Source organism: Cetorhinus maximus, chromosome 23, assembly GCF_964194155.1.
Source record: "Cetorhinus maximus chromosome 23, sCetMax3.hap1.1, whole genome shotgun sequence".
NCBI classification, from domain to species: Eukaryota; Metazoa; Chordata; class Chondrichthyes; order Lamniformes; family Cetorhinidae; genus Cetorhinus; species Cetorhinus maximus.
Genome location: NC_135901.1, coordinates 10,979,864 through 11,003,061, shown reverse-complemented (window position 1 = coordinate 11,003,061; position 23,198 = coordinate 10,979,864). Strand labels below are relative to the sequence as shown.

At 43.4% G+C, this 23,198-nt stretch overlaps 2 protein-coding genes across 2 annotated transcripts in view; both read right to left on the bottom strand.

The window, feature by feature from the left end:
* LOC144698217 (uncharacterized) overlaps positions 1–23,198 on the bottom strand; it is a 141,715-nt gene that overhangs the window by 76,469 nt on the left and 42,048 nt on the right. The window lies entirely within an intron of this gene.
* LOC144697800 (uncharacterized) overlaps positions 1–23,198 on the bottom strand; it is a 56,659-nt gene that overhangs the window by 19,843 nt on the left and 13,618 nt on the right. The window contains 2 exon segments of the mRNA XM_078569792.1: positions 7,102–7,951; positions 10,295–10,425. Coding sequence (XP_078425918.1) covers positions 7,102–7,951; positions 10,295–10,425 — 981 coding nt within the window.

Sequence of the window (23,198 nt, the reverse complement as noted above, 5' to 3'; positions counted from 1 at the left end):
GTAGTATCAAAGTGCAGCAGCATTACCATTACACTCTGGGTAGAAGCACCATCTCCACGTAAATGCTCCCTGGTCTGTCCCAGATGCCATGGCACCAGTCAATGTAATATGTAAAACTTCTAAAAAATCTCTAAGATAAAAGCAAGATACTGCGGATGCTGGATATCTGAAACAAAAATTGCTGGAAAAATTCAGCAGGTCTGACAGCATCTGTGGCGAGGAAGGCAGAGTTAATGTTTCGAGTCCGTATGACTCCTCATCAGAACTAAAGAGAAATAAAAATGTGGTGAAATATAAGCAGTTTAAGGGTGAGGGGGGTTGGGACGGGTGGTGTTGGGACAGGTAGAGCTGGATAGAGGGCCAGTGATAGGTGGAGGCAAAGGAGAGATTGCCAAAGATGTCATAAACAAAAGATCAAAGGGGTGTTGACGGTGGTGATATTAGGTAAAGGATGTGCTAATGGTGACATTAAGGTGACAATGGTGACAACATTGTTTTAGCCCCACCTTTTAGCCTATTTCGATTCCCTCCTAAGGGCTCCTTCACCTTAAGCTCCCTTATCAAATCTGCCTCATTACACATCACTAAATCTAGAATTGCCTGTTCCCTAGTGGTAAGATTTTAGAGTCCATTATTAAGGATGTGATTTCAGAATACTTGGAAGTGCATGGTAAATTAGGGCAAAGTGAGCATGGTTTCATCAAGGGGAGGTCATGCCTGACAAATCAGTTAGAATTCTTTGAGGAGGTAACGAGTAGGTTAGACAAACGAGAGCCAATGGATGTTATCTACTTGGACTTCCAGAAGGCCTTTGACAAAGTGCCGCACAGGAGGCTGCTCAGTAAGATAAGAGCCCATGGTGTTAGAGGCAAGGTACTAGCATGGATAGAAGATTGGCTGTCTGGCAGGAGGCAGAGAGTGGGGATAAGGGGGTCCTTCTCAGGATGGCAGCCGGTGACTAGTGGAGTTCCGCAGGGGGCAGTGTTGGGACCACAACTTTTCACTTTATACATTAATGATCTAGATGAAGGAACTGAGGGCATCCTGACTAAGTTTGCAGATGATACAAAGATAGGTGGAGGGACAGGTAGTATTGAGGAGGCAGGGAGGCTGCAGAAGGATTTGGACAGGTTAGGAGAATGGGAAAAGAAGTGGCAGATGGAATACAACGTGGGGAAGTGTGAGGTCATGCACTTTGGTAGGAAGAATAGAGGCATAGACTATTTTCTAAATGGGGAGAGAATTCAGAAATCTGGAGTGCAAAGGGACTTGGGAGTCCTAGTCCAGGATTCTCTTAAGGTTAACTTGCAGGTTGACGCGGTAGTTAGGAAGGCAAATGCAACGTTGGCATTTATTTCGAGAGGACTAGAATATAAAAGCAGGGATGTGCTGCTGAGGCTTTATAAGGCTCTTGTCAGACCACATTTAGAATATTGTGAGCAATTTTGGGCCCTGTATCTCAGGAAGGATGTGCTAGCCTTGGAGAGGGTCCAGAGGAGGTTCAAGAGAATGATCCCAGGAATGAAAGGCTTAACATATGAGGAACGTTTGAGGACTCTGGGTCTATACTCGATGGTGTTTAGAAGGATGAGGGGGGAGATCTGATTGAAACTTACAGAATACTGCTAGAGTGGACGTGCAGAAGATGTTCCCATTAGTAGGAGAGACTAGGACCCGAGGGCACAGCCTCAGAGTAAAGGGAAGACCTTTTAGAACAGAGATGAGGAGAAACTTCTTTAGCCAGAGAGTGGTGAATCTATGGAATTCATTGCCACAGAAGGCTGTGGAGGCCAAGTCATTGAGTGTATTTAAGAGCGAGATAGATAGGTTCTTGATTGGTAAGGGGATCAAAGGTTACGTGGAGAAGGCGGGAGAATGGGGTTGAGAAACTTATCAGCCATGATTGAATGGCGGAGCAGACTCGATGGGCCGAATGGCCTAATTTCTGCTCCTATGTCTTATGATCTTATGGTATCCCCCCCACCGCACCCCCACTAGGGCTATCTGTACCTTGCTCATCCTGCTTTCTACCCTTAATGTCACCATTAGCACATCCTTTAGCTAATGTCAACACTGTCAACACCCCTTTGACCTTTTGTTTATGACATCTTTGGCAATCTCTCCTTTGCCTCCACCTATCACTGGCCCTCTATCCAGCTCCACCTGTCCAACCCCCCTTAAACAGCTTATATTTCACCACATTTCTATTTCTCTTTAGTTCTGATGAAGAGTATTACAGACTCAAAATGTTAACTCTGTCTTCCTTGCCACAGATAGTGTCAAACCTGCTGAGTTTTTCCAGCAATTTTTGTTCTTGTCTCTAAAAATCTCTGTTCTTGTAGAATTCCTTCTTATACTTTGTTACATCGCAAAGTCTATGCAGATTGACTTAACCCAATCATTGCCGAGCCATCATTTGAATGGACCGATTACAAAACCCGTCATTGAATCATCTACACCCGTCCAGCCATGTCAAACTCTCAAACAATTGGCTTCCCTACGGTCCATCCCCAGGACAGGGAGTCAGCGTTCCCAGGCCAACCAGTGAAAACATGGTGGCCTTAACACTCAGTCCTCTGGGAGCTGTTTATCTCCCTGCATATAGCAAGTCATCTGTTCTCAGCTATGCTATATTTACTGCTGAACTTTGGCCCCTTTTAAACCTTTTGGATCAATAAAACATTCGGTCAATGAAGACCCAAAGCACAATTTCCCATCCTGTCACTTGTCAACCATCTTTACCCAAAGCGTAATCACAACAGGAGTAGAAGCAGGAGAAATGTAACAATCAAATTAAAAATAAATGCATAACTAGTCATAGAATTTAATTTAACGTTTGCTAATTAGCAAGAAATGCCAAATTAGGGGTACCCCAGCATTCTTACAGTCCACACCTTGAGGGGAAGAGAACTCTCTCTCCGACTCCTCACTCAATTTCACTCTGTTATTTTCCAGTTCTGTTCTGGCCCCCGCTGGGGTAACATCGACCTGATCTTTACTCCTCCTGAAGGAGCATCATGAGTTCTAAGTTACAAGTACATAAGGACATATGCTTTGAGCAACAAGTCAAGCATAGATGTACAAGTTTCTCCAGCTCTCTCTTTATCCCTATCCAACTTGTGGCTAGTTCTTACTGAGTATTATTTCTGCTAAGCCTCTAATTGTTCAGTCCAAGTTCTTATCCCTTTTTAATTTAATGTTACTCACTTATTGACCATGACCAGTGTATTTAATTCTGTCCTGGTTGTTTTAAAGTCAGTTTCACTATGGAGTATGTGTCAAATCCTTGATGATGTCAAAATGTTGTCTCATTCCCCTGGTCACAATCACCATTTAATGTCATTCTGGGTGTCAGGTAGCTGTGCATGGTTGGGACCAGTTCTTCAGCGCACGTTCACCATGCATTTCCCGCTGTTAGTTGTCTCACACGTAACAAATCACAGCTGTACACTCACACTGCTATCCCAAAATCATGACATATTATTGACTTTCAGGTGACCTCATGAAAAGATCAAAGTGGGTAACAGTCTCGAGATCTTCTATTATCTCCCCCAGTATGGTCCTGATATTTCAGGTAGTGGCCAGGCTTTCAAATGCGGTTTTCTATTTTTAAAAATGTTCACAGGCAAAGGATACAAATATCTCACTTATTTTGTCTCTACACTTCCCTGAATTCATGGCAATGTATATGGGCACCAGATTGATATATTCCATTGAACTGCACCCTTGATGAGTTATTCCAGTTCCTTCACTGTCCAGTACAATATTTTCATAATACTTTTGAAACAGAAAACAAACAGTCCCATTTGATTTCAGCTATTAACATATTTTGTTTGTCCTTTTTTTTAGATGTCAGGCCTGGGTTGTTCTTCTTGGAGCAAGGGAGTTTGAGGGAAGATTTGATAGAGGTGTACAGGAATATGACAGGTTTAGATAAGGTGGAGAAAGAAAAGCTGTTCCCATTAGCTGATGTACAGGGATGAAGGGACACACATTTAAGGTTTTGGGCAGGAGATGTGAGGAAGAACATTTTTACACAGCAAGTGGTATTGATCTGGAACTCACTGCCTACGAGGGTGTTGGAAGTGGAAATAATGAATGATTTCAAAAGGAAATTGGATGAACATTCGAGGGAAATAAACCTGCAGGGCTACGGGGTAGAACAGCGCAATGGGACTGGCTGGTTTGCTCAACAGAGAGCTGGCATGGACTCGACGGGCTGAACGGCCTCCTTCTATGCCTAAATGACTCTATGATCTGAAGAGAACAATTTCAGCTGCTCCAGTCTCTCCAGCTAATTGAAGTCCCTCATCCTTGGTGCCGTTCTCGAAAATCTCCTCGACACCCTCTCCGAGAACATCACATCTTTCCTAAAGTGTGGGGCCCATATATAGGGTTCCTTTTTAGAGGGATACAGTTAGACTTAGCATCATTATGGAAAAGGACAAAGATGGAACAGGAGTAAAAGTACTAAATTGGGGGAAGACAAATTTTACAAAGCTCAGAGGTGAGCTGGCGAGAGTGGACAGGATACAGCTAGCAGAAGGAAGAACTGTGTCAAATCAGTGGGAGCCATTCAAAGGTGAGATTCTACGGGCACAGTGTAGACATGTCCCCACAAAGAAAAAGGGTGGTACTGCCAAATATAGAGCCCCCTGATTATCCAGAAGCATACAGGCCAAGATAAAGCAGAAAAAGAAAGCTTCTGACAGTCACAAAAGAGTTAATACTGTAGAAAGCCTAGAGGAGTATAAAAAATACAGGAGTGAAGTAAAAATGGAAATTAGGATAGCAGAGAGGGGATAAGAAAAAATGTCGACAGGTAAAATCAAAGAAAATCCCAAGATGTTTTACCAGTACATTAAGAGCAAGAGAATAACTAAGGAAAAGGTAGGGCCTATCAGAGATGTACATGGTAACTTGTGAGTTGATGTAGAAGATGTGGGCAGGGTTCTCAATGAGTATTTTGTCTCTGTCTTCACTAAGGAGAGGGATGATGCAGACATTGTAGTTAAAGGGGAAGAGTGAAATATTGGATGCAATAAGCATAGTGAGAGAGGACGTAATGGAGGGACTGACATCCTTGAAGGTGGATAAATCACTAGGGCAGATGGACTGTATCCCAATCTGTTGAAAGAAGCCAGGGAAGAAATAACAGATGCTCTGAGTACCATTTTCCAATCCTCACTAGATACCGGTGAAGTCCCAGAGGATTGGAGGTCTGTGAACGTTGTACCATTAGTTGAAAAGGATGCGAGGGATAGGCCAGAAAATTATAGGCAAGTCAGTATGACTTCAGTGATGGGAAAATTATTGAAAACAATTCTGAGGAGCAGAATAAACTATCATTTGCAAAGACACGGATAGATCAGGGATAGTCAGCCTGGTTTTGTTAGGGGAAGATCCTGTGTTACTAACTTAATAGAATTTTTTGAGGAAGTAACAAGGAAGATTTATGAGGATAGTGCAGTGGATGTTGTCTACCAGGATTTCAGTAAGGGATTTGACAAGGTCCCACATAGCAGACTTGTCAGGAAAGTGACAGGTTGGGTCCAAAATTGGTTCAGCAACAGGAAACTAAAGGTAATGGTCAATGAATGTTTTTGCGAATGGAAAACAGTTTCCAGTGATGTTCCACAGGGCTCAGTATTGGGGCCCTTGCTGTAAATATTAATGATTTAGACTTAAATGTGGGAGGCATGATTGGGAAATTTGTAGATGACACAAAAATTGGCCATGTAGTTGATAGTTGAAGAGGATAGCTGTCGACTCCAGAATTATATCAATGGTTTGGTTGAATGGGTGGAAAAGTGGCAAATGGAATTCAATCCTGAAAAGCGTGAAGTAATGCATTTGGGGAGGGCAAAAAAAACAAGGGAATGTTCAATAATCGGGAAGCTATTGAGAGGGATTGAGGAAGTGAGAGACCCTGGAGTGCATGTCCACAGTGCCTTGAAGGTGGCAAGACAGGTGGACAAGATGGTCAAGAAAGCATATGGAATGCTTTCATTTATTGGGCGAAATATTGAATACAAAAGCAGGGATGTAATGATGTATAAAATTGTAGTTTGTAATTCACTGCCTAAGTTTGTGGTTGAGGCTGAAACACTCAACTCACTTAAAAGCTACCTGGACCTGCATCTGAAGTGCTGTAACCTGCAAGGCTACGGACCAGGTGCTAGAAAGTTTGGGTTAAAATGAGCGGCTAGTTTCTTATTTCTCTTTTTTGGCTGGTGCAGACACGATGGGATGAATGGCCTCTTTCTGCACCGTAACTTTTCTATGGTTCTATGGATAGAATTGAGAAGCAGGAAGGTTATCTTCCACTGGTTTGGAACCATGGTTAGACGACACTGGGAGGACAGTCAATATTTGTGATCTCCATTTAGAGAAAGGAGACAGACACACCGGAGAAGGTGGCAAAAATATTCAGAAGGATCAGACCAGAACTGAGAGCGTTTAACCCTCAGGAAAGGCTGGGCTGCCTTCCTCTAGAAAAGAGAAGACTGAAGGGTGACCTGATGGAAGTCTTTAAGATTATAAAGAGGCTCAATAATCCAATAGGCATTTCATGAGAAACCTCTCTACCCAGCAAGTGGTGAGAATGTGAAGCTTGCGACCACAGCGAGTGGTTGAGGTGAATAGCATGAATATATTTAAGAGGAAGCTAGATACACACATTAGGGAGAAAGGAATGGAAGGATATGCTGATGGGGGGAGTGGAGGCTCATCTGGAACATAAATACTGACATAGACCGATTGAGCTGACTGGCCTGGTCCCTGTGCTGTAGACTCAATGGAACAGAGACAAATGTATTTATTTTAGATATACCTGTAGTGGTGGGCAAAACACTATTTACTACCCAGGATAAAATAAATATACTTCACCAGCTTTTGTGGATCATTTCGGTGGAAACGTGCACTCACAGGCTGAAAGAGCATCAGCCCACTGGAAGCAAAGCTGTGAGGCCTGTCCAGCAGAAAGAAACCTCTGACCCTCCCACTTCACCAACCGTCAGAGTGAACATGGTTCAGTCCTGGATGTGATTAACAGCAGCAATAACAGCAGAATCCAACCCCTGTAATCACTTGTGAACTCACTGGTGTCTCAGCAGGTGAGATGAATCACTGAATCCCTTCCCACACTCAGAGCAAATGAATGGCCTCTCCCCAGTGTGAACCCGCTGGTGTTTCAGCAGGCTGGATAACTGAGTGAATCTTTTCCCACACTCAAAACAGGCGAATGGTCTCTCTTCAGTGTGAACACGCCGGTGTCTCTGCAGGTTGGATGAAGTAGTGAATTTTTTCCCACACTCAGAGCAGGTGAATGGCCTCTCCCCATTGTGAATGCGTTGATGTGTCAGCAGGCTGAATGAATGAGTGAATCTCTTCCCACATACGGAGCATGTGAATGGTCTCTCACTGGTGTGAAGGCACAGGTGTGTCTTAAGGCTGGATAACTGATTGAATCCCTTGCCACACTCAGAGCAGGTGAACGGCCTCTCCCCAGTGTGAACTCGCTGGTGTACGAGCAGGGTGGATGAATCAATATATCCCTTCCCACACTCGGAGCAGGTGAATGGCCTCTCCCCAGTGTGAACTCGCTGGAGTAACAGCAGGGCGGATGAATCAATGAATCCTTTCCCACAATCAGAGCAGGTGAATGACCTCTCCCCAGCGTGAACTCTCTGGTGTGTCACCAGATTGGATGACTGACTGAATCCCTTCCCACAGTCAGAGCAGGTGAATGGTCTCTCCCCAGCATGAACTCTCTGGTGTGTCTGCGGATGGGATGACTGACTGAACCCCTTCCCACACTCAGAGCAGGTGAAAGGCCTCTCCCCTGTGTGAACGCGTCGATGAGTTTCCAGCCCAGATGGGAACTGGAATGCCTTTCCACAGACACCACATTTCCATGGTTTCCCCATGGTGAGGGTGTCCTTGTGACTCTCTAGATTCAATGATCAGTTGAAGCCTTGCCCACAAAAAGAACATCTGTACGGTTCTCCCCACTGTGAATGATGCAATGTTTTTTCAGGATGTGTGACTGGTTAAAGCTCTTTCCACAGTCAGTTCACTGGAACACTCTCACTCAAGTGTGTGTGTGTGTCTTGGTACCTTTCTAGTTGCACTGATGTTCAAAACCTTTTGAAGGAGACAGACTAGACAAATGTTTCTCCATCTAGATTTAAAGGCTGATGGTATTCACGTCCCAATCAATCGAGTGACTCTGTCAGGCCTTGACGCTTTGTTTGGTATCTGTCTCCAAATCCTCCCCTTCTAATATTCTGTAAATGGAGTTTACAAAAGTCATCACTTTCAGTACAGGGTAGAAATTCAGAAAAGAAAAATCTAGTTTCTGTGGAACATTCTTTCCTCTCTCATTCCCCAAAACCTGTAAATATCTGACCCCAACAATCTCTCTCCATTCTCACTCCTCTGTAAATAATATACATCCATCTAGTTCTCATGAAGGTGTCATTCCAGGCTGATCAGCAGATTGACGCTCACCACTTCCTGTCCTGTACACAAGAGACCTGAAAATCTTCATGCAGGCTGCTAGCCTATATATGTATTTGTGTATATTGGTCAAAAAATTTGTGTGATATAAAGTTCTGTATTACTTAGGTAAGATATGGTGGGATGTGAGGAAGAACTTTATTTAGACAGCGAGTGGTCATGACCTGGGACTCGCTGCCTATGAGGGTGATGGAAACAGTGATGATTAACGATTTCCAAATGAAACTGGATGAACACTTGAAGGAAATAAACTTGCAAGGGAACAGGATATAGAGGGGGAATGGGACAGACTGGATTGCCCTACAGAGATTCAGCATGGACTCGAGCTGCCGACTGGAATCCCGCTGTGCCATAAGGACTCTATGGCTGGAAATAAATAATGTAGCTATCGTACTATTTTACAAAACTAGAAATAATAATAAATTACAGAACTATAAACAATATATCTACTATGTATCATATAACAACACTGACATATTGCTCTCGTTACAATCCCCTTAAAATAAGCAATTTCCCAGACAACCCCAACAGAATAAACCGAAGGACAAGGCTTCACTTTTTAAAAAAATTTACCGTAATTCTCAAACTAAAAGGCAAATAGTATTTGAATAGACAGGATAAATTTGACTTAAAATAGCTCATATAATTCAAACAGGTTCAACAAAATCAAAGCATTTCACTCCTCAGCATTTATGGCACTAATTCCAGTTACAGAGTCCCACATATCTCTGTATTTCCCAGGGGGAAGAAAGAAAGTGTTTTACCCACAGATGTTGGACAGAGGAGGAAGTTTTACTGTGTTTATAGACTCATAGACGTCTACAGCACAGAAGAAGGCCATTCAGCCCATCATGTCCGCGCCGGTCAACAAAGATCTGGCTACACTAATCGCATTTTCCAGCACTTGGTCCATAGCCCTGGAGGCCATGGCAATGCAAGTGAATATCTAAATACCTCTTAAATGTTACCAGAGTTTCTGACTCAACCACCCTTTCAGGCAGTGAGTTCCAGACCCTCACTAGACTCTGGGTGAAAAAATTTCTCAACTCTGTTCTTAGCCTTCTACCTCTTGCCTTATTGACCCCTCTGCTGATGGAAAAAGTATCTTCATATCCACCCTATCTATGCCCCTCATAATCTTATGCACCTCTTTCAGGCCCCCTCTCAACCTTCGCTGCTCCAAGGAAAACAACCCCAGCCTATCCAATCTCTCCTCACAGCTCAGACCCTCCAGCCTAGGCAGCATCCTGGTAAATCTCCCTCTGCACCCTCTCCAGTGCAATCACATCCTTCCTATAATGTGGTGACCAGAACTGCACACAGTACTCTCGCTGTAGCCTAACCAGCGTTTTATACGGTTCCAGCATAACCTCCCTGCTCTTGTATTCGATGCCTCGGCTAATAAAGGCAAGTATCCCATATGCCTTCTTAACCACCTTATCTACCTGCCCTGCTACCCTCAGGGATCTGTGGATATGCGCACCAAGGTCACTCTGATCTTCAGTACTTTCCATGGTCCTGCCATTCACAGTGTCATCCTCGCCTTGTTAGTCCTCCCCAAGTGCATTAACTCACACTTTTCCGGGTTGAATTCCATTTGCCACTGCTCTGCCCACCTGACCTATCCTCGTTTGTGAAGCTAAGAACAAATCCGGTGCTGTTTAAAGTCAAACTACATGACGTGGAAGAAAATAAAGGAGCACAGATTATAAACTCCCCTCCTCCACTCCCTCAGCTGACAGTCCAGCGCGCAGGCGCAGAAAGAGGTGCTGACCTGACCTTCGCTGTCCGGAGCAGGCGCAGTGCAGTTGCCGCCATCGGTCGCGCTCGATCTCTTTTCGGACCAGCCAGCCGCCGTAGACAGTGTGGGGGAGGAGGAGTTCGCCGAGCGGCGTCTCGTTCTGGCTGGAGCCGGCAGCCGGTTACCTGGAAACCTTGGCTCGAGGAGTCGGGGAACAATGGGTGGGGGTGGGGCTCCCGTGTCCGCGCGCCTGGCCTGCAGACTGGAACCCGAGGACGTCACCGCGGAGCAGAGTGATTCCTATTGGCTGATTCAGGCAGAATTCCATTGTGGACGTCACACCCCTTCCTACTGTATCCCTCATTAAGAAATACAGTGCTATATGTCACACATTTTTAGTCCACTTATATGTACATACCAGCAGCCTCCATAAACATTTTCGGTCTCTGGTTCCAGGACATGCAGCACTGACCATGGTCTGTCGATCAGCATGAATCGCTCCTTCAGGACAATTGGGAGGTTCAAAGTTATGTGCGGCAAAGTAAGAATGGGGAGGAGGTGTCTGGGATGACTTTTGGATGAAAGAAGAATGAACGTTCCATAGAAACTAGAATTGTCTGTTCTGAATTTCTATCCTGTACTGACAGTGATGATTTTTGTAAACTCCTTTTACAGGATATTAGGAAGGAGAGGGTTTGTAGACAGAAATCTCAAACCAAATGTTTCCTCAAGATCTGACAGTCACTCGATTTATCAGGACCTGAATATCATCAGCCTTTGAACCTAGAGGGTAAAATGTTTGCCTGTTATGTCTGCTTCAAAAGGTTTTAAACATCAGTGTGACTGGAAAAGCACCGAGACACACAAATACCTGAGTGAGGGTGTTCTAATGCACAGATTTTAACCAGTTCAACCTGTTTAAACAGCCTGAAAAAAAATCACGTCATTCACAGTGGGGAGGGACTGTACATGTGTTCTGTGTGAGGGCGAGGCTTCAACTGATTGTCCAACCTGGAGAGACACAAGGACACCGGCACCATGGAGAAACCGTGGAAATGCGGGGAATGTGGGAAAGATTTCAGATGCCCATCTAAACTGGAGATTCATCGACGCAGTCACACTGGGGAGAGACCGTTCACCTGCTGTGAGTGTGGGAAGGGATTCAGTCATTCATCTGCGCTGCTGACACACCAGCGAGTTCACACTGGGGAGAGGCCATTCACCTGCGCTGAATGTGGGAAGGGATTCAGTGATTCTTCCACCCTGCAGAAACACCAGCGAGTGCACACCGGGGAGAGGCCATTCACCTATTATGAGTGTGGGAAGAGATTCAGAGATTCATCCACCCTGCTGACACATCAGCGAGTTCACACTGGGGAGAGACCGTTCATTTGCTCCCTGTGTGGGAAGGCATTCACTCGGATATCTAACCTTCTGAGACACCGACGAATTCATAGATGACTGCATGGGTTAGATTCTTCTGTCATTGCTGCTGTTAATTATATCCAGCACAGAACCATGTTCATTCCATGTGGGATCATCCAGCGGGAGCCAGCACAAGCCAGCTGACTGAGGGGGTGGTGGGGGCTGGTGCAAGAACTTCTTGTGGACTGAGGCTGCTTCCCTTCAGAGGCCACTGAGTACATTGTGGGATCATCTTTCTGGTCTGAGAATCCACTCCTTTCCCCCTGTATAATGCTGGCTGAGAATAGACATCGGGGCTCAATGTACTGACAGTACCTCTGCCACTGAAGATGGGTGGAGGTAATGTTCTCATCCCTGTTATTCTGTTTGTCTGTAAGCAATTTATCTCACAAACTAATGGCAGATTTTACCGGAACCTGGTACACTGACAGGGTATGAACCACAGAAGAACTGATTTATTTTTGGTGAAGATCGGGATCCTGGAATTTTTTTCAAGGATCTGCTCACATTGGCAGATCGGTAGAATTGACTTTTTCTTTTCGATTTTTGTGATTTGTTTTATTTCGAATGGTGATTGTTTTACAATGCTGTGGATTGTTTCTGCTGCTGGGGTGGAATTTGTCACAGCTGTCAAAATGTCAACAGTTTTCAGAGCAGGTTGCCGGATGTGGATTTGCCTGAAGCCTCTTCAATGAGATGGACACTCTTAATAAGAACATTTATTCTTTCAGCTTTGGAGTTACAGAGTTTGTTTTCAACCCTGTTTGTTTGTCTGTCTGTAACAATATGTCTAAAAAACTAATGGATGGATTTGAACAAAATGTGCTACACAAATAAGATATGGCCGAAGGAAGAAATGATTAGATTTGGTGAACATGTGGACTGGAACCAGATCCTGGATTTTTTAAAAACAAAAAACTACTGCGGATGCTGGAAATCCAAAAGAAAAACAGAATTACCTGGAAAAATTCAACACCTCTTTGATCCTTTTGTCTGTGACATCTTTTGATTATCTGCTCCTATCACTGCTTGCTTGTCCCTACAACCACCCCACCCTCAATTTCTCTCCCCCCGCCCCCCACCTTAAACCAACTTATATTTCACCCCTCTCCTAACTATACTTCAGTTCTGTTGAAGGGTCATGTGAACCTGAAACGTCAACTCTTTTCTTCTCCACCGATGCTGCCAGACCTGCTGAGTTTTTCCAGGTAATTCTGTTTTTGTCCTGGATTTTTTAATATTCATATGCATGGCCTGGTCCTCTGCAGGCAAAAGGAATTTGTCTAGGCATTGCACCTTTTCAATTAAACAAAAACATGGGGGACAATTGTTCCCTGATGCATTCGCCAGCGCAACATCTTGACCAATCAGATTCGACTTTCCATCCAACCAGCACCCTGTTTCTCAGTATTAATTGTTCCCTTTGAAATATGGTATTCTTGCATCTATCCTGATGAGTGCTAGGTGAAAAGCTTTGACATGTCTCTTTTTTTTCCAGGAACATTCAAATTGTTTAAATAATTTGTCAACATTGGGAGGTTGGGTGAAATAATATTTTTTTTCTCTCTCCAACAATTTATCATAAACAATGATAAATTGCCTGGAAGATGACATACATTTGCACTCTCTCTTTCCTTCACTTTGTATTTCTCCCAGTACACTAATTGGGGTTTCTCTCTGCCTCTCCCTCACACTGTGTTTCTCTCAGTTCACTGACTGAAGTCTTTCTCTCTCCCTCACACTATTTCTCTCAGTGCACCAACTGGGCTATCTTTCTCTCCCTCTCACACTGTGTTTCTCTCAGTACACTAACTGGGTTCTCTCTCTCACTCTCTCTGTCTCTCCCTCTCACTATCTCTCTCCCTCACCCTGCGTTTCTCTCAGTACACTGACTGAGGTCTCTCCCAATCCTTGTTACTGTCAGTATAAATCCTGATTTGAAAAGGCACGGATTACTCAAGGACAGTCAGCATGGATTTGTCAAGGGAAGGCTGTGTCTGACTAAATCAATTTAATTTTTTGAGGACATAACAAGAAGGGTTGATGAGGGTACTGCATTTGCTGTGGCCGATATGGATTTTAGCAAGGCTTTTGATAAGGATCCATATGGCAAACTGATCAGTCAATTAAACATTCATGGGATCCAAGTGGAAGTAGCAAGTTTGATCCAATACTGGCTCAGTGGCAGGAAACAAAAGGTAATGTTCAATAGATGTTTTTGTGATTGGAAGACTGTTTCCAGTGGGGCTCCACAGGTAACAATACCCGTCACTTACTGTTTGTGATATATATCAATGATTTAGACTTAAACATAGGAGTTATGATTAAGAAGTTTGCAGATGATGCACAAATTGGCTGTGGGTTTGATAGTGAGGAAGAAAGCTTTAGACTACAGGAAGATATCAATGGACTGGTCAGGTGGGCAGAGAAGTGACAAATGGAATTCAAGCCCGGAGAAGAGTGAGGTAATGAATTTGGTGAAGGCTAACAAGGCAATGGATTTACCACAATATATGGTAGGATAGTGAAAAATGTAGAGGAACAGAGGGACCTTGGAGTTTATCTCCGACCATCCCTGAAGGAAGCAGCACAGGTAGATAAGGTGGTTAAGAAAGCACAGTAGATACTTTCCTTTAATAACCGAGGTCTAGAATATAAGAGCAGGGAGGTTATGCTAGAATTGTATAAAACACTAGTTGGACCACAGCTGGAGTACTGTGTACAGTTCTGGTTACCAAATTACAGGAAGAGTGTGATCGCACCAGAGAGGGTACAGAGGACATTTATGATGATGTTACCAAGAATGGAGAATTTTAACAATGAGGAAGGATTGGAGAGGCTGGGTTTTTTTCCTTTGGAACAGAAGAGGCTGAAGGAAGATTTGTATGTATTTCTGAGGGGCCCACATAGAGTGAATATTTCCCATAGCAGAGAGGCCAGTAACCAGGGAGCATTGATTTACAGTCATTGCTGGAAGGATTAGAGGGGAGTTGAGTAATTTTTTCACCCAGAAGGTGTGGAGGTTTGGAACTCACTGCCTGAAAGGTTGGTAGATGCAGAAATCCTCATCATAATTTAAAAAAAAATCTTGGATATGAACTTGAGGTGATGTAACCTACAGGGATACAGACCAGGAGCTGAAAGGTGGTGTTAGACTGGATTGTTCTTTTTTGGCTGCCACAGACATGATGGACCGAATGGCCTTCTCTGCTGTAAATATATTATGTACCTATGAGAGGGCAGATGGGACCCCAGTTTAACCTCTCATTTGAAATACAGAACCTCCGACAGTGCAGCATTCTCTCAGTACTGACATTGATTTAGAGGGGTGGAAAGGTTTAAAGAGGGAAACCCCGAGTTCAATCCCAGAGAATTTTGAGGTAATTAATTTGAGGAAGGCTAACAAAGCAAGGGAATACAGAACAAATGGTAGAATAGTGAGAAATGTAGAGGAACAGAAGGACCCTGGAGTGTATGCCTACAGACTCCTGAAGGTAACAGCACAGGTAGATAAGGTGGTTAAAAAAGCACTTGGAATATTTTTCTTTAATAGCCGAGGCCTGCGTATCTCCAGCACTTTCCGCTTGTATTTAAATCTATATCCTTACGCTTGAAGTTAACAAACTGATTGGCTAAGGGGGCGTCACAATAAAATACAGTAACTACCCACATACTTTCTGTCAGTGCGCCCTCCCACCCCCACATTTCATCCAGGTCTGACGAGCTTCGAGATTGGGATCCGGATGAGTAATGGCGGCCATAGCTCCCACAATCCTCCGCGCTGGTGAAACCGCTCCATCCGCCACGCGGCAGGCGACCCGGGACTGCGCATGACCAAGGGAGAGAGAAGCTGCGCATGTGTGGAGGAGAGCCCATATCTCCCCCCCAATTTTTATTATGTTGAGATGTTGACCAATGGGAAGACTTGGAGGACCGGAAGTACTCTGGTGCTCCAGTCAATCAGAGCGCAGGCTTTGTGTCTCCAGCGCTTGAGCTTCACAGAGACGAAAACTTCCTCCTGTGTCCAACATCTGTGAGTAAAACACTTTCTTTTCTCCCCCTTTCCATTTCTTTTCTAATTCTGAGTTTAAATTGTTGATTTGCAGGAACTGAAGGGAAATGAAGTGAATCCAGGGAGGGTGCAGACTCTGGAAAGGTTAGCCCATCTCTCACTCTTAAAGACATTGAGATCCTTTGCTCCCTCAGCTCGACACATTTATTTGTCTGGCTAAAAGGATGGTCTCTTTCTTAATGTTCATAATTAAGGGGATGGTTTCCCCAGGAGATGGCTGGCATTTAAGGGACAGTAAATTAATATTGGAAGAGTTATGTCGAGTGTTGTTATATGATACATATTAGAGATATTATTTATGGTTCTTTAATCATGTACATTTATTATTATTTCTATTCTTGTAATATATGAGGTGGTAGCATTTTACATTTCCAACCATAGAGTCATTTTGGCATTCAGTGACTTGAGTCCATGCCAATTCTCCAAGATTAGCCTGGAGTCTCCAGGAATTGAAGACCATTCTCCAGTTCACTGCTGTGTGCAACCCTGGAGAAAATTCATCAGGAAATTAATAAAGATTTTTTTTTTGTAATTTTCATAGAACATTTCACTTTGCCAGATATAAAAATATTGAAAATGTGTGTGGGGATGGAGGTGGGGTGGTGGGCAGCTGGGGAGGGCGTGGAAGGCTGCTTGGCTGACAGTTGAGCATTATCCAAGTGGGTAATGAGTCTTTTTGCTTTCCAGTTGGTATAGGAAGGCAGTGTGCCATAAGGTTGGCTGTGTTGGTTGATTAACAGCTGGAACATGGAGGTAAATCATGCGGTGAAACCTCCAGGAATACATTTCATCACAGTTGGCAAGCTTAGTCCTCACTCACTCTCCATAAAGCAATCCAGGCAGTTCCATTCACCCTGTAGATTCTCATAGTCTTGCAAGTTTATTTCCTTCAAATGCCTACTCATTTCATCCTCAAATCATTGTTAATATCTGCTTTTACCAGCATCGTAGGCAGCAAGTTCCAAGTAAATCTAAGAGTACTGTATCTGTAACTCAGCATCAGAGTACTGTATCTGTAACTCAGCATCAGAGTACTGTATCTGTAACTCAGCTTTAGGGTACTGTATCTCTAACTCAACATCAGAGTACTGTATCTGTAACTCAGCATCAGAGTACTGTATCTGTAACTCAGCATCAGAGTACTGTATCTGTAACTCAGCATCAGAGTACTGTGTCTGTAACTCAGCATCAGAGTACTGTGTCTGTAACTCAGCAGAGTACTGTCTCTCTAACTCAGCTTTAGGGTACTGTATCTCTAACTCAACATCAGAGTATAGTATCTCTAGCTCAGTAATAGAGTACTGTATCTCTAACTCAGTAGTAGAGCACTGTATCACTCAGCAATAGAGTACTGTACCTCCAGCTCCACAATAGAGTGCAGTATCTCTATATCAGTATTGGAGTACTGAATATTACACACATTTTTAGTCCTGTGATAGATTTTCATGCCTCCCTGTCCAGAACAGGAAGCGGTGAGTGTGGAACTGTCAATTAGCATGATTTGCCACATTCAGGAGAATTGGGAGGGTGAACATTAGGTAATGCAGAGTTAGAAAGGAGGGAGAGTGTGTGGGATGGAGATTTACACATTTTGGAGCGTAAGAGGGAAGAATGTTCCTTAGAAATTAGAATTGTCTGTTCTGAATTTTTATTCTAGACTGATGACATGTGTGAACTCCTTTTACAGGATATTAGAAGGGGAGGATTTGCAAACAGAAATCGGCATACAAAAATCACGTCAAGATCTGACAGTCATTCAATTCATGGGAGCTGAATATCATCAGCCTTTGAATCTAGAAGGAGAAATGTTTGTCTGTTCTGATTGCTTCAAAACGTTTTAAACATCAGTGTGACTGGAAAAGCATTGAGACACACACACCCAAGTGAGAATTTTCCAGTGTACTGACTGTGGAATAACCTGAAGAAACACAGGGACACCTGAACCATGGAGAAACCGTGGAAATGTGGGGATTGTGGGAAAGGATTCCGTTCCCCGTCTGTGCTGGAAATTCATCGACACAATCACACTGGGGAGAGGCCGTTCGCCTGCTCCGAGTGTGGGAAGGGATTCACACGATCATCCACACTGCTGACACACCAGCGAGTTCACACCGGGGAGAGGCCATTCACCTGATCTGAGTGTGGGAAGGGATTCACTCAGTCATCCCACCTACTGATACACCAGCGAGTTCACACTGCGGAGAGGCCATTCACTTGCTCTGTGTGTGGGAAGAGGTTCCCTCATCATCCAACCTGCTGAGACACCAGCAGGTTCACAGTGGGGAGGGGGCCTTCACCTGTTCTCAGTGTGGGAAGGGATTCAGTGATTCATCCAACCTATTTTCACACCAGCGGGTTCACACTGGGGAGAGGCCGTTCATGTGCTTTGTGTGTGGGAAGGGATTTACTCAGTCATCCAGCCTGCAGACACACCAGCGAATTCACACTGGGGAGAGGCCGTTCCCCTGCTCTCAGTGCGGGAAGGGATTCACTCAGTTATCCAACTGGTGACACACCAGCGAGTTCACAGTGGGGAGAAGCTATTCATCTGCTCCGAGTGTGGGAAGGAATTCACACAGTCACAACACCTGCTGAGACATCAGCGAGCTCACCAGTGCTTCCAGAGATTGGATCCTGCTGCTATTGCTGCTGTTAATCACATCCAGAACTGAACCATGTTCATTCTGAAAGTTGGTAGGGCCAGAGGGTTTCTTTCTGATGGACTGGTCAGTCTCATGACTTTGCTTCCAGTGGGCTGATGCTCTTTGAATGTGGGAGAGCACATTTCCACTGAAATGATCCACAAAAGCTGATGAAGTACATTTATTTATCCTGGATAGTAAATAGTGTTGTTCCTACCAGGTCGATCTAAAATAAATAAATTTGTTTTTCTCCCATTGAGTCTACAGCACATGGCCAGGCCAGTCGGCTCCATTGGTATATGTCAGTATTTGTGCTCCACATCAGCCTCCACCCACCCCTCTTCATCTCCCCCATCAGCATATCCTTCTATTCCTTTCTCCCTCTTGTTTGTATCTAGCTTCCCCTTAAATGTATTCATGCTGTTCACCTCAACCACTCACTGTGATAGCGAGTTCCACATTCTCACCACTCACTGGATAAAGAGGTTTCTCATGAAATCCCCATTGGATTATTAAACCCCTTCATAATCTTAAAGACTCCCATCAGGTCACCCTTCAGACTTCTCTTTTCTAGAGAAAAGCAGCCCCAGACTTTCGCGAGGGTTGAAATGCTCTCGTTTCTGGTATTATTCTTGTGAATATTTGTTGCCACTTCTCCAGTGCCTTTATTTCCCTTTTCTAAATGGACATCAAAAATGTTAACAGTCCTCCCAGTGTAGTCTAACCACGGTTCGAAACAAGTTGAACATAACCTCCCTGCTTTTCAATTCTGTCCCTCTAGAAAGGAACCCGACATCTGAGCCCCGCACTTTAGACAAGATGTGAAATTGTGCGAGAGGGCGCAGAGGAGAATCGTGAGAATGCACCAGAGATAAGGGTCTTCAGTTAGTCGGAGAGACGGGAGCAGCTGAAATTTCTGTCTTTCGATCACAGAGTCATTAGGGCAGAGAAGGAGGCCATTCAGTCCATCGAGTCTATGTCGACTCGACAGAGCAAACTAGTCAGTCCCATTGCCCTGTTCTATCCCTGTTACCCTGAATGTTTATTTCCCTCAAGTGTCCATCCAATTTCCTTTTGAAATTATTCATTGTCTCCTTTTCCACTGCCCTTATAAGCGGTGAGTTCCAGGTCATTCCCACTCACTGTGTAAAATATTCTTCCTCACATCCCCCTGCATCTCCTCCCCAAAAGCTTAAATCCGTGTCCCCCAATCCTTGTACCATCAATTAATGGGAACAGCTGTTCTTTGTCCACTTTATGTAAACTTGTCATAATCTTGTACACCTCTATCAAATCTCCCAGAACCTGAGAAGAAATGACTTGCTGGGTGTCTTCGGGCTGGCATGGACAAGATGGGCCGAATGGCCTCCTTCTGTGCTATAACTTTTCTATGGTTCTATGTGGGAACCATGGCGTCTGGGACAGACCAGGGAGCATTTGAGTGGAGATTGCGCTTCTATCCAGAGTGTAATGGTAATGCTGCTGCACTTTGATACTACTGCTCAGACATGAGCAAGTGTCAGCTCTTAGTTGAATAATATCTAGCCACTGTCACCAATAATTGTTATCACTGTGAATCATTTAAGAGTTTGGGAAAGGGGGACAAAGGGTTAATTAACTCCCTGAACCCCATTTTCTAACATCGCTGTGTCAAAAATAAAATCTCATCTCCCCCTGTGGCTCCTTTACCTTAGAGGGACTCATTTTCTGTTAAAGAGCCTCCCACTCTTCTCTAAAGTGCATAAATCTAATCATGTAAAGCCCAGCAAAATCGAATACTTTTTCTGATAAAAGTTTATTCATGAAACAGAACATGGTTAAAAAGAAGAAAATTACTTAAGGATCAAAGACAACCAGAGTAAAAGGATGTGCACAATGTTCTGGACCCAAATGGTTTCTCTACAGCTCCTCTGTACGCTGTTCCCATCACTCCCCGCTTTGCTCACAGGGGAACTGAACCCCAGGGGTCACGTGACTATCAGCCCCGGTCGCCCCCCCCCACTCCTTCCTCAATTGGTTGGAGGCCCACTTCCCAATCAGCCTTCCAGCATCTTCCTATTAGTCAACACCCATGGCAATTTCTGAAATGCGATGCAGACCCTGTTATTCTCAGCTAAATTCAGCCCTCAGCTCCATCATTGACATGAGCAAGAGACAGAAAGGAGCCAGAGGCTCAAATGGGAGCTCAAAACTTGTGGCTGTAAGCCAACACTAACATTTGTCAGTCAAATACATGTTATTTATATTGGAGTTTTGATTATTAGATTTAGGCACTAGAGGCAAAATGTGGGGAATTTAAAGGATAACTTTCCCTTCCTAACTTTGTATTGTCTATACTGTCAGCCATGGCTTAGTGGATCACACTCATATCTCTGAGTTAGAAGGCTGAGGGCTGAAGACTCACTCCAGGGACCTGAGGACAAAAAGCAAAGTCAATATTCCAAGTGCGAGCACTGAGGGAGTGCTGCACTGTTGGAGCTGCTGTTCTTTGGATGAATTGCTAACTCAAGGGCCCTGTCTACCCCTTTGGGCGGAGATGGAAGTTCCCATGGCCAATAAAGAAGAGCAGGGGAGCTATCCCAGGTGTCCCGGCCAATATTTATCATTCAACATCACTAAAAACAGATCATCTGCTCATTATCACCTTGATGTTTGTGGGGTCTTGCTGTGTGTAAACTGGCTGCCATGTTTCCAACTTTACGACAGTGACTACACTTCAAAAGTACTTCATTTTGTGATGTATTGTGGTTGTGAAAGACACTATATAAATGTAATATCTTAAATTTAAGATTTATATTATCTGATCTTGCGATCTGTAACTTAATTGATTTCAGCCTGCCACTTAATAAATTCACTTTGGTCCAAACAAGATTTTAACCAATTAAGGCAAAGGCAGACTTCTCTGGATAGTAAACTTAAAAAAAAAACTTTTTTTATTCATTCATGGGATGTGGGCGTCGCTGGCTAGGCCAGCATTTATTGCCCATCCCTAACTGCCCTTGTTCAGAGGGGCATTTAAGAGTCTGGAGTCACATGCAGGCCAGATCAGGTAAGGGCAGCAGATTTCCTTCCCTGACAATGGTTTCATGAGTCATCACCAGCCTTTTAATCTCAGATTCCTATTGAATTCAAATTCCATCATCTGCCATGGTGGGATTGGAACCCTGGTCCCCAAAGCATTACCCTGGGTCTCTGGATTACTAGTCCAGCGACAATACCACTACACCATTGCCTCCCCCAGACATTATAAGATAAAGGTTTACTTAACGATTTTAAGACATTAACTTTTACAACTTCATGTGGGTGATCAGTCTGTAGAAGCGTCACCCTCTCTGGCTCCTTCTTTGACAGTAATTTCCTTGGAACTCAGCCTTGGGAATCTCCAGTACTTGGCTAGCAAGGAAGACCTTTGGAACCTCTACTTTTATCCCCAAAGTGACCATTACCTCACATCAGAGTGGGGCTTGTTGTAACATGACAATTGGTCAATTTAGTTGCTAGATTAATTGTATTCACAATTACTTACACGACCTTCTCTCATTATCATCGACAGGAAGACAATAGAACTGTTTCATACTATCCCTTTATCTGATTCTATACAATGACAGGTTTTCAGACAGTTTCAAATGTTGAGGCTAATCAGAGCTTGAAGGTCTCTCTTGCCAGTACATTTATCTTCATTGCACATTCTTTACATACACAGCAATGAAGGTTTCACATCTTTACAGTGAATAAAACTCAGTCTTTTACTATAACTACTGATTCATTATTGATTTATTAATTGTAACTCAATTAAGGCTCACTACTTAAACATCTGTTACTGACTGATAGTTAATACAGTAATATTTAATTAATACATTTGGTTAATACAAGATACAGTGGTTCAAAACAACAGATTATGGAAAACAATAGCTTTATTTTTTACTAATCTTGATTGGATTAAACATGAGCCTTATTCTTAAACTGGATTTTGGCAGAATATGATGTCCTATAGCTTATCAAAATTAGAAAATAATTTATTTGTTTAAACAATTTCTGCTAGCTCTGCAGTTTCTAGAAAAAATAAGTTTATATGGTGTTCATTTTTAAAATGCAGATGCACCCTTTATAATATAATTATCTATTACATTGATTCACTAAGTGGTAACTTATTCAAGGTTCATTACTGAATAATCATCTGGTTCATGACTGGCTATTAATACAAAACCAATAGGTATTTAATAAAGAAAAGTTATACAATGGACAAAAGTTTCAAGAAGCCACATGTTAAGAGTTTAAAATGGCTTCCTTGACCTTGTTACTTATAACAGTGAATAGAGGATGAAAGTGATTGAATTTTAAAATGAAATTTGACTATCCCGCCCTGTCTATAGTTTCATACATTACAATGATGAAACTTCAAAACTACTTCATTGGCTGCAGAACACTTTAAGAGGTCCTGTGGTCCTGAGAGGTGCTATAGAAACGTATTGTTTCATAATTGTCCAGAAAATTGGATATATTACACACAATCCCCTCGTCAAGATCATTGATAAAGATTGAACCTTAATTTTGTGTAATAACCACATCTTTGCCACCATTTTGAATACTATGTGAAACTTCAAACACACAATATCCTGAATTATTTGTTTTAAAACACAGCAAGTTGTTGTGATTTGGAACGCACTGCCTGAAAATGGTGCGAGAAGCAGATTCACTTCTATCTTTAAAAAGGGATCTGGACAGATTCTTGAAAGGAAAAGAAAACTGCAGGGCGACTGGATTAATTGGGTTGTTTTTCAAAGAGCCACCATGAGCA